The sequence below is a fragment of the Asterias amurensis genome, chromosome 22, assembly GCF_032118995.1.
Source record: "Asterias amurensis chromosome 22, ASM3211899v1".
Classification (NCBI taxonomy): domain Eukaryota; kingdom Metazoa; phylum Echinodermata; class Asteroidea; order Forcipulatida; family Asteriidae; genus Asterias; species Asterias amurensis.
Genome location: NC_092669.1, coordinates 4,345,080 through 4,371,571, shown reverse-complemented (window position 1 = coordinate 4,371,571; position 26,492 = coordinate 4,345,080). Strand labels below are relative to the sequence as shown.

The 26,492-nt window shown below is 38.9% G+C and overlaps 1 protein-coding gene across 1 annotated transcript; it reads right to left on the bottom strand.

The window, feature by feature from the left end:
* Positions 1 to 805: 805 nt before the first annotated feature.
* Positions 806 to 25,017, bottom strand: LOC139953911 (uncharacterized). The gene is made up of 17 exons (XM_071953515.1): positions 24,884 to 25,017; positions 23,226 to 23,613; positions 22,245 to 22,326; positions 21,585 to 21,738; positions 20,233 to 20,387; positions 18,435 to 18,608; positions 15,818 to 16,024; positions 14,757 to 14,886; positions 13,360 to 13,603; positions 12,532 to 12,626; positions 11,293 to 11,685; positions 9,523 to 9,594; positions 8,044 to 8,156; positions 5,755 to 6,712; positions 5,093 to 5,336; positions 4,085 to 4,273; positions 806 to 3,273 (listed from the first exon to the last, which is right to left on the bottom strand). The coding sequence occupies exons 2-17, from the start codon at positions 23,607 to 23,609 to the stop codon at positions 3,199 to 3,201; spliced, it is 3,669 nt and encodes a 1,222-aa protein (XP_071809616.1). The 5' UTR covers positions 23,610 to 23,613; positions 24,884 to 25,017; the 3' UTR covers positions 806 to 3,198.
* Positions 25,018 to 26,492: the final 1,475 nt, after the last annotated feature.

Here is a 26,492-nt window from a genome sequence, read left to right as displayed (position 1 = left end):
AATGATGCAGTTAGGTAAGTCAACTTGTGTCAAATCGAGGTCAAAATTGAAAGAAAAAAAACCCAATTATATAGGAATGTCCAGCATTTTTTTTTTTAATTAATCAATTTGGGGCCCCCAAAAAGAAACTATCACTTATGGCAAGTCCACCATTGGTATCAAATTAAGTTCCCAAACATAAACAAGCACAAGGGGTATGGCCAGCGTTTTTATCAGATTTTGGTTAAAAATTGTATATAAAAAAGAAAAAGAAAAAAACAAGGGTTGAATTCAGCATGCCTATCAAGTTTCAAAGCTTGGGTAAGTCCAGCGACTTTTGGTTAAAATATTGTTGTCACAATTTTTAAATTTAAAGGGAAGGTACACGTTTGGTAGTTACTCAAACAAATATTAACTTAAAAACTGACTAGGTAATTAGCATTGGAGAGCTGTTGATAATGTAAAACATTGTGGGAAACAACTCCCTCTGAAGTAACGTAGTTTTTGAGAAAGAGGTAATTTCTCACTAAAATAATAAAAGACTTCTAGCTAGAAGTCTTTTATTCTCATCTGAAAGCACTCAAATTCGTCCAACAAGGGTGTTTTTTCTTTCATCCTTTTCTCGCAACTTCGATGACCGATTGAGCCCAAATTTTCACAGGCTTGTTATTTTATGCTTATGATGGGATACACCAAGTGAGAAGACTGGCCTTTGACAGTTACCAACGTGTACCTTCCCTTTAAACAAATTGAAGTAAAAAATGTAAACAATAACAAAGAGTCCAACATGTTTTTTGCACTAAAAATACGAAAGTTTTTATTGCCATAAATTTTCAGTCATTACGAGACATAATTATACAGAACATTTATCTGACAACGTTTGCATCTTCAAAATGATCGGAAATTGTTTCAATTTCGTTCATCAGAACTTGTAAATATTGGTTGATTTTAAAGGGCACTGGACACTCAAAATAATTGTGAGAATACCACCTTATTATTGGTAACAAGCAATGCAGAGCTGTTGAAAGTTTCAAACTTTGTAAGCAACGGCTCCCGCTGTGAAATTTTTCAGAAAGGGGCAATTTCTCACTCAAATAATAAAAAAAGCCTTCAGACCTGAAGCCTTTATGCATTTGAAAGCACACAAAGTTGTGCAACAAGGGTGTCCTTTATTTGTTCTCTCGCAACTTTGATGACCATTTGTGCCTAAATTTTCACAGGTTTGTTATTTTATGCATATGTTGGGATACAACAAGTGAGAAGACTGGCCTTTGACAATTTACCTAAGTGTCCAGTGCCTTTAAGGAACATTTACGCCGAAACAAAGAGAGCTTTTGCTTCTCGAAAAAAAAAATTTTGAAAACACACAAGATAAAAACAAAGATCAACAACACTTGTAAACTTATAAAATTTCTAACAAAGCTCTGCGATGCAACTTCCTTTTGACTATGGTACTTTAAAACTTCCACTCACATTTACATAAATGTTTGCATCAAACATGATGGAAAATATACTAACAGTAAAATGTTTAATAACACAAATGCATTGATATAGAAGAGTTTGCGGTAACACCATGTAATAACAATCTCTAAATGAGTTGGGGTGGTTCTGAAAAGAACCGTTGGGTTAACTCGACGTTTCGATCAGTATGCTCTGATCGTCTTCTGGAGAATGCATTGGTTGAAACTTGTGGAAATGTTACAATGTGTAAAACAGTATGACGCATCATTCCTTTTGCCCTGTGGTGCTTTATAACTTATGATCAAAATTTACATAATTTAATTCTTTTTGCATAAATAACTTAAATATGCAGACTGTATACAAACTGTTCAAAACACAAAAGCGTTGGTTAAAACATGTAAAAACATTAAATTTTGTAAAACTCTGATAAATTAACCATTGGTACTTGACACTTATATAAGTTATGATCAAAATTTACATGCTTAAAAAAATGTTTGCATAAAATTCTTAAATATGCAAAATACACAAACTGTTTAATAATACATAGGCATCGGTTTACAATGTAAAATTAATGTAAAAAATTGTTAAACTCTATGATGTATTATCCCTTCTGCCATTGGCGCTTTATAATTTATGATCAAAATTTGGATACTTTAAAAAATGTTTGCAAATAACTCTAAAATAAACAAAATATCCAAACGGTTAAATATCACAAAAGGACTTGGTTGAAACTTGTTAAAATGTTACAATTTGTAAAACACTGTGATGCTTAATATTAAAATACTTTAAAAGTTTCGGAATAAAATTCCTAACATGCGCAACGTCTGCTAACTGTTCAATCACACAAAGGCATTGGTTGAAACTTGTAAAACCTAATCAAAAATTTGTAAAACTCTCTGATGTATCGTCCTTTTGCCCTTCGCATTTTATAAGTTATGATCAAAATTTACATACTTAAAAAAAATGTTTGCATAAAACTTTTAAATATGCAAAATATACAAACTGTTCAATAACACAAAAGGCGTTGGTTGGAACCTGTAAAAATGTTAACGCTTTGTAACAATCTATGATGTAACTTCCTTTTGACGGTGACGATTAATAACTTATGATCAAAATTTACATGCTTAAAAAATGTGTGCATAAAACTTTTAATTATGCAAAATATACAAACTGTTCAATAACACAAAGGCATTGGTAGGAACCTATTAAAAATGTTAACACTTTGTAAAAATCTATGATGTAACTTCCTTTTGACCTTTTGAGATCGATCAGCCATCTGGGTCATGAGAAAACGGTGAAAAAACCGATTACACATTTTGCATGACATTGATGCAAAACTCAAAATGAATTAAACGCTCACTGAGCGATAAACTCCAAACGGGAAATTAGATTATTTATTTCGCATCACATTTGACATTTCAGACAGAAATATTTCAAGGGATGTTTTCTACTATCATCATCATTAGACCAGGTAAGTTTGATGTAAATCTGTGAAATCTAGACTGAGGTCTCGATATCAAATTCCCTTCTTTCTCGGAAACTACGTCACTTCAGAGGGAGCCGCTTCTCACAACGGTTTATACCATCAACCTCTCTTCATTACTCGTTACCAAGTAAGGTTTATGCTAATAATTATTTAGAGTAATTACCAATCGTGTCCAATGCCTTTAAACAGGCAAGAATTAAGAGTATCAAGACGATCACCGTTCTTTGCTTACGAGAACAATAGCTCCTTTCGTTCCTGTGGTACTTTGATCATCAATTATTGATCAACCATTGCTGAAATATTTGCAGGGCTTTGTCTGGTGATCCTCCACTGTCATACTGCAGTCCCTGAAACAAGGAGAAAATAGAAAGGAAAAGTAAAGGAATGTGTTACTTTGAAGATCTAGTTTTTGGCCAAGACATGATTGCCTACTCACTGTGAATGAAGATGCATGTAATATGATTTACCTGAGAAGCTTCATTAGTTGTCACGTTTTTTAGTACAAAATGAAAATCACATAGCAATGTTTTCAGGAGAGTCACGTAAATCTTTTGTGTATGCTAAAATAATTTTGACTCTTGCTATGAACATTATTTTCTTGACATTGTTTAACTTATTTCACAAAAACCCCTCAGCAAGTAAAATTTTAGGGGAAGCTTTCTACTAAATAGAGTACAGTGCCTTCAATGTGGTAAAACAAGGAAAATCAGGTCTTCCTAAACCCATGATGCAATTCCTCCTCATCAGTATGCTCACAAAATCACACTCCAGTGAAATTTAAGTTATGAACTGACGAAGGAAGTTGCCAAAAATAAAATAATACATATTTTGGCATAAATTTAAATTTACAAAAACAAATCTTGTTGAAAACTTCACCCCGGTTTTGTCTGGGTTTTTCCATAATGATACAATGTACTATCTACAAATGCCTCGCTTAGCTTGATGGGAAAACATTTCAATCTTTAGAAGCGTTTAGCCACGTCCAGATATCCTGCGAGTGCCAACGCAATCCAAATTTTGACGTCTTATTCGCATGTTTACTTGTGCTCAACTCCTGCAAAAAAATTCAATGCCAAAATCAGCCCTGTGACGTCAAAATTTGCCTCGCATTCGCATTTATAAGAATAAACCGGTCTTTATTGTCCAATAATTCCTCACCTGTGCCTCGAACTCAGACCGGTTCCCCGTCGTTCCCATGGGCTCCATAGTGTTATCAGCTTCATTGCACATGATGCTGGGTACCACCTGGTTTTCACCTTGCAGACTATCCGTCGTCGACATAGTGTCCGACCTGCTATTGGTTGCTAGGTAACAAGACGATGTAGTTTCGGAAGACTGACTTGCGACCTGTTGGTTTGGTTCGTGAAAACTTGTAAATCATTTTTGTGAAAGTTGAACAAAATACAGCCAGAGATGCCGTTTGTCACAACGGATGTATTTGAAATTCGGAGTGAAAATACCAGTTGCATGTTTTTCCGTATTCCCAATACCTTCACAGGCAGTTATGTAATAGGCTGTTAAAAAAAAAAAAAAAAACTTTGAGCGCAGAACATGAAAGTTTGTGAGCACAAAGCGTGAAAGCTTGTGAGTGTGAAAACCAGCAAAGATACATTTATCTTTGGTTTCATGAAAGCCCTACTCCTGCAACCTCGTCCCCATGGTTTACTTTATTTCCAACCATGTTTACAATAGTAAACCCTGGGATGGAAACTCCTTACTTGGGCCCTGATTGGACAACGACTTTACAATAACGGAATATGTTCCATATTCATAGGTACAGCCAGCCGCCAGCAACCAACAATGTACAAACAGTCTATTAAATCTGGTACCATACTACGAGATTATGAGGGAGATGTGAATTTCGAAAATTAGCCAGACTATTTGAATTTGCATACGTATCAAAACAATTTGGATATATGCAAATGATCCAATACCAGGGTAACCGGTTGCTACTCCTGCAATCTGGGGCTTTCCATACTGTTTTTTTTTCCGTTTTCTGATATTGGAACTTTAGTCGCATAATAAATAAAAACCAAAATAAATAAATTCATTTTTTTATGTGTTTTTATGTTAGGGCTGGGGATTAAAACAAATGAACTCCTGGTTAAAAATGGAGAAATCATATCCCTGCACAGGTGACTCTGATAATTTTCTACCCCTTCTTACATTTGTGCTCTCGATCCAAATGGGTACCTCCATAGCGCCGACCCCTCCATCATCCCCTTCTCTGTACCCGTCTACTTCCCTGTTCCTGACGTCCCTGTAGCTATTATAGTACCCCCCTAGGTACCCATCATCCATCAGACTATCTAGAGACTCTTCCTCCGCTTCTAGCTGGATGGGATGATGATCGGCGAAGTCCCACTCGTCGAGATCTTTGCTGCCGATGGAAGAAGTCTGCTGAGACGGGCTGCAAAACATTATGGGAAAAGGTCCGTTAAGATTTATCGAGTTTCGCCAGCACAAAACAATCAAAACCTGTACATCCTTTTCACTTACATTGAACAAGAGAATAATGAAAGGAAAGACACCCTTGTTGCACAAACTTGTGTGCTTTTAGATACCTGGGAAAGGCTTGTCAAGCCTGAAGTCTTTTAATATTTGAGTGAGAAATTACATCTTTCCCAAATACTATGTTTCTTCAGAGGGAGCCGTTTCTCACAATTTTTTAACAACAGCTTGTCACCAAGCAAGTTTTTATGCTGACAAATTTTGTGAGTAATTACCAGTAGTGTCCGGAGAAAAAAAAAAAAAAAAAAGCGATAACAAACATATCAGGATTGCTTTTATGTGATCAACTCAGTTTTGAAAATTTTCCAATGTCTCACCTATAATGATCATTTGGCATTTCTTGTGAATATGAAGCATCTAGCGTGTTTTGAGACAAATGGCCAAGACTCGGAGATGCTGAAGATGTAGATGGTGTTATTGTCGACAAGGGAGACATATACGATGGAGAGCTAATGTGGGATGCTGTTGCAGCGGTGTCAGAAGTGGGATACACTCCAGCACTACCTTCTTGGTTCCTGTCGACAAACTCTATGGCCAAAGGCATTGAATACTCTAATGTGGACGGGTTTTTGGTTGGCGTACCGGAGTCGATGCAGATGAGTGTTCTCTGAGGTCGGGTGAGACTGAACATCGGGTGGACTTTGGTTTTGCTGACGACTTGACCGTTCAAGAGTGCCTGCGTGGCTCCTTTGCTGTACACCTTCTCTCCATCAGAAGTCCGATCTGTAGATTCACCATCAGTCTCTGGTAGCTGGTAGCGACCTAGTGGGACAGTAGAGTGGTTTCTCAGGGCACTTGAGGCAAAACGGGCAAATGATTCCGTTATCGTCGAACCCTCGCCTTCTTCAGGACGACCTCTGTAGCAAACATCACCCTTCGGCAAGGCCTCATCATCTGGCTTACTCTTTACTGGGCTGAGCAAGAAATAAGATGCCTTCTCCGGACTCTTGTACACACTGAGGCTGGAAACTTTAACAGGGCTGATTATCACGGATGTACGGCGACTTGGGCTGCCTGTCTCATCTCCACTCAGTTGAAGGCCTTCCAGGAAGGCTTCCTGCTGCAGGAACTCCTGGAGTTGATAGACGTCCGGATTCGGAGACATGACTTCCAGGACCTTGAAGGTGTTGTTTCCGGAGCAGTCCGGTGAGCTGCGTGAGGTGTTGGAGCCAGAACAAGACTCTTCTTCAAGCTCCAAGATGGTAAGGACAATCTCATCGTCAGACTTACTCAGGTTGAGGTTGACTGGAGTCGGTTGACTTCGTTGCAATGTTTCTGATCAATCAGAAGATAAAAATGTTTTGTTAAAACAAGATTCTGACAAGGCCATTTGATACTCTGTTCAAATATCATTCAAGTCACAGTAAGCCTGGGGCCACTTACTCAACGGAAAGCAACTTCTCTTGCTTATTACAGCAGAAAATTTTACTTTTAAGCCTATCTCACAGGTTAGCAAGAGAAGTAGGTGACCAGCTTGCACATCCAGGGATTTGCGTAATGTTACGCCAATCACTTTCGTAAGGTAAGTACCAGAAAGCAAAAATGCCTTTTCTCCTCAGTAGGGTATAGACCTTTATTATGCTGTCACCATCTTGGTCTGTTCCCTGTTTCCAATAATAGTAATGAATGCTAACATTTATTGCGCATGGCACCAGACTGTAAATTTCATCCAGCCTCAGTTTGGCACAATCAGTTGGAATGGAGTATAATCAAGATCGACCACACTGTGATAGAGGTCTATAACAGCGCTATGAAATGGAAACCACACAGTTAAAGACAGTGGACACTTTTGGTAATTGTCAAAGACCAGTCTTCTCACTTGGTGTATCTCACCATATGTATGAAATAACAAACCTGTGAAAATTTGAGCTTGCGAGATAATAATGAAAGAAAAAACACCCTTGTCACACGAAGTTGTGTGCGTTTAGATGGTTGATTTCGAGACCTCAAGTTCTAAATTTGAGGAAAATTACTTCTTTCTCGAAAACTACGTCACTTCAGAGGGAGCCGTTTCTCACACTGTTTTAGTCTATCAACCTCTCCCCATTACTCGTTACCAAGTGAGGTTTTATGCTGATAATTATTTTGAGTAATTACCAATAGTGTCCACTGCCTTTAAGGACAAAATTGGCAGTTGAGATGCTCTATGGTAAAATTGGGCCCTGGACCTATGAATTACAGAAACAGAAAGATCCAAGCCCAGATAATAATAATAATAATAATACAAAGCATTTATAAGGGGCTAAACAAAGAACAGAGTGCCTTAACAAAGGGTGGGCGACAAAAGAACAAAAGCAAAACATCCTACATCCTACATCCGTATGGACTGTCAAGGGGTTCACCCTGTTTCAGCCGTAGGAGTAGGTTGCAACGGCCTCTGGAAAAAATAATTGTAGCCCACACCTTGAAGTGGCCTTCAGGCCTTGTGTGTCAGGCGACTTGCATAAAAAAAACTTAAAAAAAACAGACCAACAACAAGCCAAGAAGATAAACAAAAAGAGGAGCAAATTCGGAAGGTTCAGGGAATAAACATGTATATTTAGAAGGCACTTAAACACGACACAGCTTCTCTCAGACTTGTTGGTGGCGCGTTCCACAAGACTTACCCTCTACATCTTTATCTTGCAGGAAGCAGTCGCTAGTCTCCCCATACAGCAGTAATGGTGCTATAATATCATCTGGTAGGTGTGGTATCTCCTGTAGTAGAAGACTACCTTGGCTAGACAGTAGAAACAAAAAAAAGATCTTAATATGAATGGAAAAATATAAAGCGACAGTATTAAAAGAACACGTTGCCTTGGATCGGACTAGTTGGTCTATAAAAAGCATTTGAAACTGTTTGTTATGAAATGCATATGGTTAGAAAGATGTTTTAAAAGTAGAATATAATGATCCACACAGTATCAAAGTATCACTCGAAATTGCACGGTTTTCATATTACGTCGCGAACTAACACGGTCGGCCATTTATGGGAGTCAAAAATTTGACTACCATAAATGGCCGACCGTGTTAGTCGACGAGGTAAAAAGAAAGCCACGCAATTTCAAGGCATATTTGTGTAGATCATTGTATTCTACTTTTACAACATCTTTCTAACCATATCGATTTTATAACAAACGGTTACCTGGTTACAGAACGCTTTTCAAAGACCAACTCCACCAATCCAAGGCAACGTGTTCCTTTAAAAAAAAAAAAACAACAAACGGAAAATAGGTTCACATAAACAGGGATGAAAGTCATTACTAACTAAAAAGTCTGAAACTTGGATACAAATTCAAAGGTATGTTGAAATGATGCCATTTCAACCTATTGGTAACCCCTGGGGTTATAGACTTCAAGGAGCTTTTGGAAACATATCCAAAGCACTAGAGAATAAGCCTAGACCAATGAGCAGGATTTCTTTATCTATGTAAAAAAAATATTGTCTGATTTTCTTCACCAGGCTGACACATTCTCATCCCTGCATAAAGTAGAAAATTTAGTTATGACTATTATTTAAAAAATAAAATCATAAAAGTATAAACCATTTTTAATGCTCAGGGTTGACAAACAAAGATAAACTTCAAGTAGAAAATATTCAAAAGATCTTGTTTCAACTCAGCGTGCTCAACTTCCAAAATTCAGGTCCAGCAAATTTGGGCCCCCACAGTTTTAAAAAAATCCTGGGGAGATTTCATGTAAAGAAAAGTGTATCCCCCCCAGCATGCAAATTTTTTTCTTAAGAAGGGCCTCGTTAAATCCAAACCATCCAAACCATGACCAGGCCTAGAATCACCACAACAATGACCAAGGCAAACAATGAGAGGAAATGAACAGGGGTGGATTTCACAAAGAGTTAGGACTAGTCTTAACTCGAGTTAGGACCAGTTACTCGTCCTAACTAAGGACTAGCCATACAATTTGTATATCTCCTAGGACTAGTCCTAAGTTAGGACTAGTCCTAACTCTTTGTGAAATCGACCCCTGGCTCTTTTTAAAGCCCACATTTCTTCCTAGAAGCAATCCATACAGGGTGTACCCGAAAGAAAAACATCTATCTTTATCGAAAAAAAAAACCCTCACATATTTAAACATTATATGAATACCTGCTTTCCGTGTCATCAGGGTCTTTGGTGATCAGGGCGCCTTGAAACTTTCCAGCATCTGGAGTAGTCATGCTGTCAGAGAGATTATCAGTAGTGGTAAAATACGTGTAAGTTACACAGATGCCGATAATTGCATTATGCAATTAAAGGGAAGGTACACGTTTGGTAATTACTCAAAACAAATATTAACTTAAAAACTGACTTGGTAACACGCATTGGGGAGCTGTTGATGGTATAACACATTGTGGGAAACGACTCCCTCTGAAGTAACGTAGTTTTTAAGAAAGAGGTAATTTCTCACTGAAATAATAAAAGACTTCCGACTAGAACTCTTTTATTCTTATCTGAAAGCACAACAATTTCGTCCAACAAGGGCGTTTTTTCTTTCACCATTTTCTCGCAACTTCGATGACCAATTGAGATCAAATTTTCAGACTTGTTATTTTATGGTTATGATGGGACACACCAAGTGAAAAGACTGGTCTTTGACAATTACCAAACGTGTACCTTACCTCTAAGGAGATTTTGTACTAGACAGGGGGATATATTGAGAATCACAACTAAATGCCGGTTCATATTTCCTGCGAATGTGATACGAATGTTGACGCCACAAATTCGCAGCGAGTAATTCGCAGCGGTTGAGTTGTGCTCAAATCTCCTTCCAATATCTCAGCAAAAACAGAGTTGTGTTATCAAAGCCACATCAAATTCGCATCGCATTCGCATTGGCAAGAACATAAACCGGGCTTAAGTATCTAAACTAATTGTAACAATGATGTTTCAATTCCTGTTTGTAGTCTGTATGTAATGCCAAAACTATATTTGATGCATTTGTTTGTAATTAATAATAATTAACAATAATTATAATAATAGTTAAAACTTATAAAGCAGCATCTATCTAAGACTAAACTTATTCTGAGGCGCATGAAAAACAAACAAAAAACAGAGAGAGTAACAAAAAAGAATACAAATTACGTAGCTTAGAAAGAAATAAGAGTACGTCGAATAAAAAAATGTTGAATTACATAAACGTGTTGGCAAAAATAAATGGTAAAAAAAAAAACAGAAAGTCAATCAAAAGATATTTTGAATAGGTTTTTAGCAATATTTTAAAATGTCCAGAGTTGTAGCTTGGATATGTAAAGGAAGAGAGTTCCAGAGAGTGGGTGGGGATATAGAAAAAGCATGAACGCCGTTGGAAGTGTTTGTTTTAGGGACAGTTAAAAGAAGTTGGTTTGTAGAGCGAAGATTGCGAGTAGGTGTATATGGTGGAGACCTACCATTAAGCTTGGGCGATATCGAGATATTATCGAATATCGCGATATTAATTTGGAAACGATTTCGATATCGGATGGATTTGGTTTTAATCGAAATATCGATATATCGCGATATATTGCGATATATCGCGATATCGATTAAATATCGCGATGTATTTGCTAGCTGAGACATCTTGCACCCCATAGGTTTGGAGTAAAACCAGAAGAATAGGTCATTAGAACACCTCTCTTATGCTATGACTGTCTCTTCTACAACTTTCACTTGGAGTTTGAAGACTGATGATGTCAAATTTAATTAATCGCGATTATATCGAATATCGCGATATAATGTCGGCGATATATCGTAAGTAAAATAAATCGATATCGCCCAAGCTAGTTACCCTACCATTCATAGCTTTTCAGGCAAGCAAACTAATTTTGAATTTAATTCTTTGTTGCCAATAATGGAATAAAATGTCTACCGGTAAACTATCAGTTCTGAAGTTTCATCTACCTTGTACTATCTCTAAGCTGTCTGACTGGGTTAATAACACTTTCAACATCAAGGAAACCTTCCTCATCGGGGTCAGGTCTCGTCTGGGTGTCTCGTGTCACCAGCCCTCTCGGCTGGTCCCGGGTCGCCAAATTGGGTTTATCAACACCCAGTATGAGGTCGACTCTTTCCTCCCTTGTGGTAGTAGTGGGCGTCCAGAATGAACCTTCATTCTGGGTGGCAGGGAGCTGCTGAATGGGTGCCTCATTGGAGGGTTTCATTTTTGAGGGTGGATTAGGCGCTTTGGAGGGCTGACTGGGTGCTTTGGTCGTACGCCTAGGTTGACGAGAGGGTCCACTGGGTGGAGATTGACACCTCTTTGGGCTCTTTTGTGTAAATTTCCTGCTGACTCCACTAGTAATAAAACAGCAATTATAACAAATTTCACAACTTCATACTCTTGAATTTGAATATTTAGTATTAAAATCATTTGTAACCGGCTCCATCAGAATGTCAATTAGAGTGCCGTTGCGTGTAATTTGACACCCAACATGAATCATAACAAAAAAATTATTGAAAACTTTGAATTTAATACTGAAAAGTTTATCATCAAACCCGATACTCAACAGAAATGAATGATATTTACCGCTACGACTCTCAGTCTGAACATAATTGTTTTTCTTCTCTATAGACCGTATTGAATATGACGTCACGGCGGGGGCTCAAATATCTGTCCTACAAGATGGCGTCTGTGCGTGTGCGTGCATGTGTTGTAGAAATCAAACTGGGAATGTTGCGTGCTGCGTGCTTCGATGATGTAAGCGTTTGGACGCGCATACGGTTTGCCCTACAAGATGGCGACTTTTCAAAGCAAAAAGGTGTAATTCAATACGGTCTATTCAGTGAGGTCTAATTACTCAAATGAAAAACAAACAAAAAACAACACAAAAACACCCGACTTGTCTATTCATTAGTTTACTGGCCCAATGCTAAAACATCTGGCCTCATACCTGAGGGCCCAGTGTAAAATTTGAGCCCTCATGCCTCCACCAACGAAGTTGTTGTGTTCTTACGTTGTTAAATTATCCATAACAGACAAAGAAACCTGTGTTCACGGTGCCTCAAACACTCGGGTTCTATTCACTTGATACAACCAAGCAAAGCTCTCATACAACGAGATCTCGCTTGAAACAATGACATCATATTCTATAAATAGATTACTACTAGTCTGCATACACTACAAAAGTATTTAAAACTTACTATAGAGGGCTGAGAACCTTGCCGGCCTGAGGGTCCCAGGGTCTGATCCGGGCGGCCGTCGATCTCTTATGATATATCTTTCTCGTCTCTTTTAACTGCACACATAGAAACAAAAAACCTGTCAATATCGCCAAAATTATCATTAATGTGCAAACCAAGTTTCAGAATGTCAAAGGGTCATATCCAACATGAAATTTGACCGTTGAAAAAGAGAAGGTGACCATGCAGAGAGATTGTCGGAGAAACTGCATCTCCAGAACATTCAACCCCATGGTCTGAACATCTAGGAAGAAAATGACTACAAACTTTTTGTCTTTGCCTTCTCCTTTTCCCCTCAGATATCTCCCACCCCCCCTTTTCTGTTTAAAGGAACACGTTGCCTTGGATCGGGCGAGTTGGTCTATAAAAAGCGTTTGTAACCGTTTGTTAAAAAATGCATATGGTTAGAAAGATGTTGTAAAAGTAGAATACAATGATCCACACAAACATTTTCGAAAGTGCACGGATTTCCTTTTACCTCGTCGACAAGTACGGTCGGCCATTTATGGGAGTCAAATTTTTGACTCCCATAAATGGCCGACCATGTTAGTTCGCAAAGTAAAAGGAAAACCACGCAATTTCGAGGCAAATTTGTGTGGATCATTGTATTCTACTTTTAAAACATCTTTCCAATCATATGCATTTTATAACAAACGGTTACAAACGCTTTTTGTACACCAACTCGTCCGATCCAAGGCAACGTGTTCCTTTAAGATTGCTATATAAACGCTTAAATAAATATTATTATAATAATGGTAGGCTTTGGAATTTTTTTTTCACAAACTGTACCTTTGGTTTCTTCTCTGCAGGTTCCCTCATCATCCTCTCCTCCTCCCCGCCCTCAAAGATAAGCCTTTTACATCGGTTGCTCTTCGACTGCAACAACTCTCCCTCCTGGGAGAGTCGCATGTCGTTTATAAAACGAGCGGACCAGTTGGAGGCGCGCTTCTTTGGGGGGATACCAGGAGGCTTTGAGGAGGCGGCGACGGCACGGGACGAGCGAGGAGTGAGGTAGGTATTGGACTTCTTGGATCTGAGAGAAGAAATTAGACGGAGAACAAACAGTGAAACATTTGTGACGCAATCGGGCTAAACAATAATATAATACAAAATAAAGACTTATCATGCGCACATATCCACCTTGCTGGGTGTTCAAGGCCCAGTGAACCCCCCCCCCCCCCCAAAAAAAGGGGAAAAAAAGAAAAAGCAACAGACACAGCCTTGAAAACCTTTAACATAAGATAAGTTTTGTGAAGACATTTTGTTTATGTGGTACAAAGTGGTCGACAAAATGAGTAGTTTTTCGAAAATATCAGCATGATGAACCAAACCAAAACATGCTAACATTTTCACAAATTTTCACAACTATTTGTTTATTTTTAATGACGTGGTAAAATATATCTTGATATTGACAACTTACTTCCTAATAAACATCAAAAAGAGGTTCAAGTTTGATTTCACGCTTCGAGGCTCGTGAGTAACGCCAGATACCAGCCTGACCGGATGTATGGAACTTTGACCTCACATGTAACATACACGTATATGCCTGTGATTTTTTTCACAGAGCTGAGGACAGACCTGAGTCGACAGTCTACTCCGCTGCTAGATTGGTGACACGTACTCAAAAGTGTGAACACATTTCTCCTATTTTGCATGATTTACATTGGCTTCCGGTAAAACACTGTATTCAGTATAAGATACTTTCATTAACTTTCTTATGTTTGCAAGGTTTAGGCCCAACTATGATCTCCAGGAACTCATCCAAAAATATCATCCACTTAATAGTCTCTGCTTTTGCATCAACAGCAGCAGAATAATGAAATAGTCTTCCGGACACCATAAAACAAGCTCAAACAGTGAATTTATTTAAGACAAAGTTAAAAACATATTTATTTTTGCAATAGCCTTCAGTATTTCTTTCTGTATCAACTAAATTTTGCTTTTGTATTTACTTCACATCTCTATTAACTTTTACTTGTTTGTCTTTTGTTTTTATCTCAAAGCGCATAGGGACTTCTCTGTGATTGTGATGTGCGCTCTACAAAAAAGGTTCATTATTATTATAATTACAGAGCCAACACACATCAATGTAAAACAAAAATTAGCATTCTTTATCCCCGATGCCAATTTCCATCTAGTAATATCGCTTATGCCTAAAAAGTGCAAAAGAGGAAATTTCGAATCACCGTTCTTCTTCTTGAGCGGGCGGTATTTCCTCCTCACACATCAAGTCTGGAGTTAGTTTCCCGTCACCGTCTCTTCCATCTAGACTGGAGTCAAGATCTTGGGAGGATGTTTCCCATCCTCCTTGCTCACCTTCAATTCAAGGAAAGGTACACGTTTGGTAATCACTTTTAAAAAGTTGGGGTACTTTTTGTAGGATGGAGAGGGGTTCCAAAGAAATGCTTCATCTCAACAACGCAGCAAATTCATGCTCAAGCATAACTTCTGGCATTATTTGCAGGTACTGGACACTATTGGTAACTACTTAAAACAATTGTTAGCATAAAAACTTACTTAGTAACGAGCAATAGAGAGTTGTTGACAGTAAAACACATTGTGAGAAACAGCTCACTCTAAAGTAACATGGGTTTTGAGAAAGAGGTAGTTTCCCTATCAAATAATAAAAGGCTTCTATGAGGTATCTGAAAGCAAACAAAGTTTTACAACGAGGGTGTTTTTTTCTGTCATTATTCTCTTGCAACTTTGATGACCAATTGAGGCAAAGTTTTCACAGGTTTTTATTTTATGCATATACACCAAGAGAGGATACTGGGCCCAATTTCATAGAGCTGCTAAACACAAAAACTTGCTTAGCATGAAATTTCTTCCTTGATAAAAACAGGATTAACAACAAAACTTCCATGTGTTGCATATTGCTTGTTACTGATATTCAGCTGTTGTTTGCATATCCTGAAAATCACGTGTAAATTTGGTTGGTAATCCTGTTTTTATCAAGGAAGAAATGTCATGCTAAGCAAGTTGTGCTTAGCAGCTCTATAAAATTGGGCCCAGGTCTTTGCGGATAATTACCAAAGGTGTCCAGTGCCTTTAAGACAGGCAAAACAAGTAAACAATGGGACCGTGTCAAGTTCTTCCGCCACAAAAACCTTTTTACTTTATTTTTCTTCTTTTTTTTTCTAAGGAGTGCCCCTTGAAAAAACAAGCATAATATCCCATAGAGAAAGCTAAGTGCTTATTTCAACAGACCATTGACCATGAAAAAAAAAAAAAAAAAAAAAAGTACCTTGATCTAAGCTCTTGATTGTCCCACCAACAATCTGGTATCGTTTTGACGGAGTCCCAACGAGAGTGGAGGTAAACGGGCGTGAGTAGGGTGAGTTAGGGTCCTCCTGAGACAGGCTCCAGATTGCCCCTATAATTGGGCTCCAGGCGGGGCTTGAGGGGTAGGGTTTAATGGGTGTCAGCAGCTGTGGTGATTGCGAGTAGAACCCTGTATGAAAACAAAACAAAATGAAAAATTGTAATCTTGTAAACTCTAAATGAGTTTATTGATTTTGGTTAAAGCCATTGGACACTTTCTGAACAGAACAAAAATTTAAAAGTTCACATATTTACAAATAACTTACAGGGTTTACAAAAGGTAATGGTGAAAGACTTCCCTTGAAATATTATTCCATGAAATGCTTTACTTTTTGAGAAAACATTAAAACAATATCAATTCTCGATATCAAGAATAACGGATTTATTTTAAACACATGTCAAGACACGGTGAAACGTGCGGAAACAAGGGTGATAGGTTTTCCCGTTATTTACTCCCGACTCCGATGACCGATTGAGCCTAAATTTTCACAGGTTTGTTATTTTATATACAAGTTGTGATACACGAAGTGTGGGCCTTTGGACAATACTGTTTACTGATGTTGTGCTCATCTGTTATTGAAAGTGCTATTACTCATGATTGTGTGGTTTGGTACAATGGAGCAAGAAAACAAGATATTGGTAAAATGAAACGGGTTGTAAAACAAGCATCTAAAATCCTAGGGATAGACATCGATCGTGATGAAACTTGCAAAGATAAGGTTCAATCTAAAGCAGAGGCAGTTGTATGTAACACCAACCATCCATTAAACAAATTCTTCATCAAACCTAGAAGTGGTAGGAGATGGCAGTCACTTAGGTGCAAAACAAACAGGTACCTCAACTCCTTCATCCCATACTCCGTCCGTCTCCTCAACCGTGTTTAACTACTTTGTTTACTTTCTGCTTAGATGTAGTTTTCAGTATAATTAAATTGTGGTTTATTAGTAATGTAGTTTTCTGATTAATTAATATTTCCAGTAGTTTATTTATGATTGTGTGTTATTTATTTTTCTTTCTGTATTGCATGTATTCAAATAGAGTTTCCTACATGGTGGGACAAATAAAATTGAATTGAATTGAATTGATTGCGATTGCTTTAAAAGTTGTTTGGGGGGTAAGTTTATATATTTTGGTTTTACCCATATACTTATATGTGTAACCACTGCATACTTGGTACTTTCTCGAGTTCTGTGAAAAAAAACACAGGCTCGGGTAGGAATCGAGCCCACAACCTTTGCAACTCTAGAACAGTGTCTTACCAACTAGACCACCGAGATTGCCCGGTAGCTAGAGGCAGTTCGAATCCTTTATTTTAGCAGCGGATACCACAACGATTTAATAGATGGAAATTTGTATCGAGGATAAAGAAAATCAATTTTGATAATATAAGGTAGGTTTAATGAAGAAAGTAAACAAATATCAGGCCCCAATTTCAAAAATAACTTTGCTTAGTATGAAACTTCTTTCTTGATAAAAACAGGATTACCAACCAAATTTCCATTTGTTGCATATTGCTTGTTACTGGTTCAGCTGTTGCTTGCTTATCCTGAAAATCACGTGCAAATTTTGGTTGGTAATCCTGTTTTAATCAAGGAAGAAATTTCATGCTAAGCAAATTTGAGTGCTTACAGGCTTGATGAAATTGGGCCCACGCCACTAAATATTCCATGGAACACTCACTAAATATTCCATGGAACCCCCATCAATTGCATAGGTGCACTGTGCTTTTGCTTCAGTGCCCGTTGCAAAGTCCCAATACAAAAAATTACATTTTCCTCTATTAAAAGTGCCCTTTACAAGAGAGAAATTCCTGTGCACAGCTTAGCCCTGGCGGCCTTTCCCTTCTTATTATACTACAGTGGCGTCCTGGATATCAGGGTCCATTTCTGGGGCGGAAAATTTTCACAGCTTCATAACTCAAATCTTACCTGCAAGAAACCACTAATTTCAACTGATTCACATTCCATGGCAGCATATATTTTTCCTCGTTGGATTTCGGTCGTCATATATTCTTCACAAATCCGTCATTTTCATGATTTATTCCAGCTCCCAATGTTAAAAAAATTTGTGTTTTGATCGTATTCTCGCATCACAGTCTGGCGTGCGTACACAAAACGTGTTAACGCTGTGCAGTCAAAATCCTTGACCAAGAGTTCATGCATCTTGCATCTTGCACGCAGTGTTTACGTGTATGCACGGGAGCAGATAACACTGTGAGAGAGCCGATTAAAACGGGAATTTTTTTTGTTGGGAGCTGCATTATTTCACGAAAATGACGTATTTGTGAGGAATATATGATGACCAAAACCCACTGCAGAAAACTTGTATGCTGCCATGGAATGTGAATCTGTTGAAACAAGTGGCTTCCTGCAGGTAAGATTTGAGTTATGAAGCTTTGAAAATTTTCCGCCCTAGAAACAAGCCCTTATCTGTTTATAGGGATATATGCACAGCTCAACTCTTCCAAACTTTCGTAGCAAATTTGTGAATATATGGCATTCGGATTCGCAGGAAGTATGAACCCGTCTTGAACCACTTACCAAGATTCGAAGGAATGCTGACTTTTCGAGGGGTGAGCTTACTGGGCGTAACAGGAGACTGTAAAGGGGTGTGGTTCCCTTTGTCCGAGAGATTTTGCTCGTTGCAAATGAGAGACCTTGTTGGTTCAGGACACTGATGAGCACTACTGGTTGTTACTTGAGGTACGGACGGAACTGTAGGAAATTAATGGCGTCACGTAAGAAATACAAAGAAATCCAGCATGTGTGTACAGCTTCCAAAAAAGTATGTATTTATTTTGCGCCAAAACTACAAATGACAAAGGGTGCGTTCGTTTAGCTTCCCTGGGTCGACCCCGATGTTGCGTATTTTATTTTTTTTTTCAGCACGAACGTGGGCACACAATTACCCCACGTTCGTCCTCGAACCAGGAAAAAAACGCCAGACACATCACCACATGAGCCTTCCCGTGGTGACGTCAGTGCACCTCGGGCCAGCCCCAAGAGCCCTGCTTGTCGATTGGGTCACTTGGGGCTGGCCTGAGGTGCACTGACGTCACCACGGGAAGGCTCACGAGGTGACATGTCTGGTGTTTTTTTTCTGGTTCGAGGACGAACGTTGGATTCTTGTGTGCCCACGTTCGTCCTGGAAAAAAAAAAATACGCAACATCGGGGTTGACCCAGGGAAGCTAAACGAATGCACCCATATAGTGGTATTTAATGGAGGGATAAGTTCCTAGAACAGTCAGTGGGTATTGTTTTGTTTTCATATCATCATTTTATTCCCAAATAAATAATGTAATTTGTAGGGCTGCTACTTGAATTGGTGCATTATAAACTTCTGTATGTATTGTTTTACAGTCTTGTCGTGTTGACTACACCTTGAAAGATGCTATGTCAGATTTTTTGCCGATTTGACCCAAAAATTTAGATTTAAAATTCAAGGTATTTTGATCGGGGTCGAGAAGGTTACAAGCTCTGATTTGAGCCATTGCTTAAAAAAGTCCGCCAATTATTAGTAGCAGTGAAATAAAGTGCTCAAAATCAGTTTTTGCCGGGATCCCGACAATGTATCACGTGACCAATTCTTATGTGTTTCATAAGAAACATTTTAAATTTTTGTCATGGTTCCTGACCATTAAAAGTAAAAGTTAAACTTGTTTTCGTTAGAGCGGGTGATACTCTTTGAAATACCACTCACTCAAAACAATCTATTTTTTAATGTTTGGGGCCAAAAATCTGACAGAGCATCTTTAAGTGACTATACTGTGCATTGTACTATATTTGTGTGGTATTGTATTGAAAGTTTAAAACCAGTACAGGAGATCACAGTACATTATTCTTAGACGCAGTATAGTTCCTTTTTGAAACAATGGCTTCGCTTTTGGATTCGGCTCGCAGGCTCTAGCTTGGCCCCGCGGTTGATTTGACAATTGCGCGCGCTTTGTGTATTTGCACACAGCGCTTCAGACGAGAGAACGGAGCCTCAAGACGTATCCAAAGCCGAAGCCGTGGTTTGGAAAAGGGTCATAGAATGGCTTTTTGCATATTGCATTCTGGTGCTCGCATCCTCTATGTGTACTTCTGAAAGTGTCGTGGCCGAGCGGTTAAGAGTACCGAGTGTGGGTTCAAACCCCCAGCCGCGATACTTGCGTCCTTAAGCAAGACACTTAAATAATTGGGTCTCAGATTCATCACTGCAATAACCTATCTTTTTGAAAGTTTGTGTATACTCAGCGCCTTAAGTACCTTGTTTGGTAGATACGTGCGCTATATAAGACTTCTCTATAATATTACTATTATTATTACTTCTATTTTTGACATTTGAAAATTCCGCACCTGTTTGACCTTCCTCCTTCTTGTTGTTCATTCCAGTTGCCTTTGCTTTTCCAGAGGAGGGAACTAACTGATCACACTTTCTTTGACGGGCTGAAACAACTGCTCGACCTGGTGACTTCCCTGGTTTTTTAACTGCAACTTTCTTGGGTTTGGAGCTTAATCATTAAAAACAGAAAGAGAAAAACAACACTCGCACAATGTTAGTAATGAGCATGAGCTAGCCTAGCGCAATGGCAGGTCTCTCGTAGGTGTTATAAGAAATAAAATTTGGGGGGCTAATCATCCTTACTCGTAGCTAAGAGCTGAGTTGAGAAGGACGCGGCTACAACGTGTTCGAGAAGCAGGCATGCAAGGGCGCCTTTGGCTGCCAGCCACATCAACCCATTATGACCACGGAGCACAGCCAAGATCGAAAGTGTTTGATTTTTCCTGAGGGAGGAAAACCGGATGGTTTGGACAACCCTCATGGCACAGCAGAGAACCAACGCACAACTCAACTCACATATGGCCCTGGCCCGGAATCGAACCAGGGTCACCTTGGTGAGAGGCGAGCGCTTTTACGCACAAGCCAACCATGCCACCTAAAAGTGGCTTCTTCTGTAGATCGGAGCACATATCATACAGTATTCTCCTGCAAGGTATGTGAAAGTATACGTCTGAATTATGAGACCTACTCCTTTTAGGTAGGACCATGTAATGGTTTACAAGGTGCTGTGTCTCATGCTGCCAATCAAACCAGGAACACCAGGGCAAACCCTTTCACTTTTCGGTAAGTGCACTGTTCTTTTTACGTGCATTTATTACAGAACACATGGGAACAACAGCTTTACATCCCATCTATAGGACAAATATCATGGCTAAGGACCCAGCCGTCGATTTCACCAAACTCTTCCTAACTTAGGACTAATCTAAGAACTTAGGACAGGTTTAGTTCTGTATTCAAATACGTAGGACGCATTAAACCCATCCTAAGTTAAGACGGGTTGCTCATCCTTACTCAAGATAGGATTAATCCTAGCATTTCTTGAAATCGGATGCTGGAGTCACAACGGGGACTCTAATCCATATTGCCAGATCTGGGCCCAATTTCATAGAGTTGCTGAGCACAAAAATATGCTTAGCATGAAAATTTCTTCCTTGATAAAAACAGGATTACAACCAAATTTCCATTTGTTGAATATTGCTTGTTACATATACTGGTTTGCTGTGGAAATTTAGTTGGTAATCCTGTTTGTATCAAGGAAGAAATTTCATGCTAAGCAAATTTGTGTGCTTAGCAGCTCTATGAACATGGGCCCAGCTGATGAGAAACACAAGAGTTTGAATCCGGTGCGTTTTTTGTAATTTTTTACCTGGTCTTCTTTGACGGTTTGGGAGTCACTGTTGTTTCAAAGTCCGAATCTTCGTAGTCTTTATTCCTCTTGAAGTGATACTTGTAGGCAAACTCTTTCCGTGCCATTTGCAGATTCTGTTGACCTTTTTTTGGGGATACACTTTCGTTTTTACCTAGAAATAACAATTTGAATATAATTATGAGTTTGTTTACAAAATGTCTGTTTAGCAGTGTAGCGTCATATGACTTGCAGTGTTGTTGACTTGTAGTGTTGTTGACTTGAGTTGGTGTTGGTCATGACTTGACTTGACTTGACTTGAGGAAAAATTACTTGGTTACAACACTTTTGACTTGGACTCAAGACAAGATTGTCAATGACTCGGACTCAACCATCTAGACTCAAACTTGAAACTCAGACTCAGTGTTTGTGACTCGTCAGCAAAATGTAAATTACTTTCAAAATCATCGTAATCTCTCAAATAACAACAGTATAGTCAGGGTTTTGAGTCCTGCGAAAAGGTGGTGGGAACCATTGGAAAGCTCGTTTCCAACTGAATTCAGAAATGTACACCTCAGTATCAAAAAATAAAAATATTTACTTACTTAAATTTTTTTTTGTGTAGGCCAGTGACAGAAACTAGGTCATATATAGTTTTGTAAAATAGTTCAGTTTTCTTACCACTTTGAATGGCCTGATTTAACAGCATCACGACAGACTCTAGGTACTCGACTCTCTCCACCGTCTTCTGAACTATCACCTCCTAATTGGGATGAAAACATAAAGTGATGAGAAACAAATTATTACATAATTGTGGCCGAGCGGATAAGAGCACCGAATTGAATAATAATAATAATAATAATAACATGCATTTATATAGCGCTTAATACAACAAGGTTTCTAAGCGCTGAACAGGAAGTGTATGATAACAAAAGAAAGACAATTAAAAGTGGGATGAAATAGCAGAAACTGAACAGACTAGATGGATTTAAATAAGTGTGTTTTTAGAGCACTTTTAAATGAGTCCAGTGAAGATGAGGCACGGATATGAACGGGGAGATTGTTCCAAAGAGTGGGAGTGGCAATTGAGAAGCTATGCTTATTCTGTTCAGCAGAGTGTGGGTTTGAATCCCGGTCGCGACACTTGTGTCCTTGAGCAGTGCAAGACACTTTACTATAATTGCTTCTCTCCACCCAGGGGTAAATGGGTACCTGTGAGGGCAGAGTTGGTTCTTGTGATTGATTTAGCCGAGTAGCAAATTTGTTGAACGAGGCTGTACACTCCCCAGAAAGATAAGATGGTTTAAGGAATGATTTAAGGCCCAGTGACCAAGGGTAATAGGTTGAAGTGCTTTGAGACACCCTTTGGAAGTGAAAAAGCGCTATAAAAAAACTTTTTTTCTTGTTATTGTTTGTATTTTCACAATTCTTGCCTTTTGTCATTGAACTAGTGAGTTTTGTAATTTTTCATTTTCATAATTGCTTTAATGTAATTTTTATGTAGCGTTTTGTAAATTTCATACATTTTACACTTTATTGCCTTTTTATATATGATTGTTGCTATTTTCAAGATGTACTTTGACCCTTTCAGCTTACGCTGCTGGTCATTTTGTTGTATATATAGGGGCCTACCAATAAAATTGAAAAAAAATTAAAATCTACCTTTGAAACTCGTGTTTTTTGACAGCTTCTTGTGGGCAGAACTTTATTCTTCAAATGATTGAAGCAACAAGAGAGATTGGACCTCCACTTTGCGTCCGATTCCCGACGCTTCTTCTTTTTCTCCTCCTTCCCCGGAGAACCTTCGTGGGGCCGGAGAGTCAACGAAGGCCCTTGAGTTTTGACCGGCTCTGCTGCTGCACGCAGTGGCCTTGGAACGTGCTGACAAGGGACACTGCGCGTTGCTCTTTGTTGGTGACGGTTGAACTTTTTGTGGGACCACTTGAAGGGCTCCCTCACGGGTGAGTAAAAGGAGATCTCAGTTGTCGGAGCACGAAGCGGCGATGAAAGAGTAGTATCTGAAAAACCATTCTTGACGAATGGCATGTTGCTAAGGAAAAGAAAAAAACAGTCGGTGATTGATACTGACCCTGCAGGTTTGATGCTTCATGTTCTGAAAGGGCCAAGGGCACCAAGGCAAATTGTTCTTCGTTGAAGGCCATGCATATAGACGATTTGACCTCTGACGTCACACGAAAACCATAACATTTCAACAAAGTGGTGAGCTTAAGTTTTGCCAACTCCGAAGGTCTTACTCTGAATTTTGAAAACCATGGAAAATTATAAAAATAAGATGCAAAGCAAAAAAAAAACACAGGTTGGATAGATGGCTCAATTCAAATTTGTTTAATTAATTTAAACAGTATTGTCTTTTTATAATTATATTATTAATATGATGGATTCGTTAGAAATAAAGCAAACAATTAAAATTAATAATGGGATGTATTTTTAAGAATGGCAGTTTTAGTCAAAGAAGTCAAAAAACGTGCGATGTGACAGAAAAACAACAGTAAGTACCGAGTAGTTGCGATAACGTAACCCTAACCCGGGCTGCCGTTGGTAGGAGGGTTTCGTTATCGCAACAAATACCGAGTTAGCGAGTAGAAAATTGCTTTTTTTTTTTACAACTTTTTAAATTTCACTCAACAAAAAGGAAATGCAAGCATTATGAATGTATATGACAATAGTATGAGTGTGTTGGGAATGTTTTGGCTGTGTTGTACAAAAGAAACTTCAGTTATTGATGGCTGGTCCTACTAGTACTAGTTGAACGGTCGTAAAACTTTCACCTATCAACGCCGATCGATAGCGTTTAATTTAAGCATGTTGTTAACTTATAATATAACTATAGGGGGCCTCAGCCTTTTTATAATATAAGGAGGCCCAAAAAAAGGCGTTGCGTGCCCAAGTCGTAGAAACTGCATAGAAACCGCCCCATATTCCTTCCCACAATGCATTGCGTTTCTGAATCGCGATAAACCTTAATGATGATGCAGCTGCTAGTGCTAGCTACTCATAAAACTATGATATGATGAGGTTCGTTTCACGATAGCCGAATGAACCTCAGTCATACTCATAGTTCTAGGAGAAGCTGCTTGCTACACTGTTAGTGTTAATAAATGCCCGTCATGAAAGTCACCATGACCGGGCCGTGGCCCGTGGTGTGCGCTGCACTGGTGACTGGTTGCTCCCCGGCCGGCCGGCCCAGCATGTAACCCCATGCCTAGCTGTAGCTCGTGATCGTCAAGATCGATTGCGAACAACTCAGAAATCTTCCTCATGCGACGAACGAACAGCAAACAATGTTATTTTTTACTTACCACAACGAGCTGGAACTCACTTGGAACCATCAAATCGGTTTTGCGGACATTTGAGGTAGTTCTTATCTGTCTTTGAAATAAAATAAGATTGTTGAATTCCCCGCACAAAAAGACGATAGCCACGCACGTACCACTGCAAAAAGGGGAATGAGAGGTCAACTACTTATTTGACCCCTGCCAAATCCAGGTACGCATCACGCAGTATGCGCGCTGTGATTGGCTAACCAGATTGTAAGAACGGGGAATACCATTGGTTAAAAGTTAAAGGTAGTTTATAAACCTTTGGGGGGGGGGGGGGCGAAACGTGGTGGGTCGTTTAAATTTGTAAAATTTCGGCTGTTTACCAAATAAATTTCCAATTTCAGTACAGTGATTAATCTACAATCACCAACTTCCTTTTTCTAGTGCAAAACAAATTTTGTGAAACATTTTAAACGAGGGCTATCCTTATGAGTCCCCGCAGATACCCCCCCCCCCTCATAAAATAATGGTCCAACCTTGGGCTAAATAAAGATATCTCAAATTGATACTTTGTGGCAGTTATCAGGTGTTGTTTACTCTTTCGTTCAACAATAATATTATTCTTTATTATAATATTGATTTCAGAATGTGTAACTATTGTATTGAGTTAAAATGTAAAAATGTATCAATAACATTTCGACTGCAATAATTTTTTATTAGCTAGCTACACAACAAAAAAGTACACACAGGAGAGTAGAGAGAACGGACATCAACTAGATAGTGTGCGTGCATGCATCCATGCAATGATGAAAGCAGAAAAATCCTGATGCGGTGTTGGTGTGGTGCTACTATCTGCTTTCTCGAATAATACACACGGCTTTATTCCGTCCATTCTCCAATTGATGATGAACTATGCTTTGTATAACTTTGCATAAAACTCAGAGCTGGAAGTGGAATTGTACTTTTTCTACTGATTTTGTTTTCTGCACATGCCATCTTCAAACATTTTCCCGATTGTTTTAATGAATTCTGAATCGATTCAGAAGAGGAAATTCCCCATTGAAAAGCATTCAGTGGAATTTTTGTAGTGCAGAAAAAAAAAAAAACAGCCTCCCGGTCCATAGAATGGCTGTCATGATTTTTGAAAACGTTTAAAATTTATCAAATTAAAAATGGTCACTATCTGACAAAAAAAGTTCGAAATTGCTCAGGTATCCTGCCACCACTTTTTCATTCGATGTGAAAAAAAAAATAGGATCTAAACTACTCAATTGAGTATAATTTTCCTTCGGTAGAAATTAGTGGGAAAGTGGTGGCAGGATACCTGCGCTGCAGGCATGCACAGGATACGACGAAGAGTTAGTTCGCCCCGCCCCTCAAGCCTTCGCTCGTCCCCAGCGCCTTGTTTTTAACCAAAGGCGCTGGGATGGGCAAACGTATCATGCACTGTCATTGGTTTAGAAATGCGCAGTCCCATCATGCATCACACTCACACTGCACCATATTTCTATGCACTGTACGCATGACGTACTTCCTGAACAAGAATCTGTTCAAGCGATTAGCCCATCCCAGCGGTCCTGGATTGACTGGCCGCTGGGGCCGAGCGAACCTCAAGCCGAGTCTATCCGACGTAGAGGGCGCACTTTCC

What these genes read in the sequence shown, in the direction of transcription:
- LOC139953911 (XM_071953515.1), bottom strand. Translation starts at nt 23,609, where the DNA reads ATGCCATTCGTCAAGAATGGTTTTTCAGATACTACTCTTTCATCGCCG. An exon ending in AAACCGTCAAAGAAGACCAG is followed by an intron (nt 20,388 to 21,584) that starts GTAAAAAATTAC and finishes TTAATGATTAAG; the next exon opens with CTCCAAACCCAAGAAAGTTG. An exon ending in CCTGATGACACGGAAAGCAG is followed by an intron (nt 8,157 to 9,522) that starts GTATTCATATAA and finishes TCTACTGTCTAG; the next exon opens with CCAAGGTAGTCTTCTACTAC.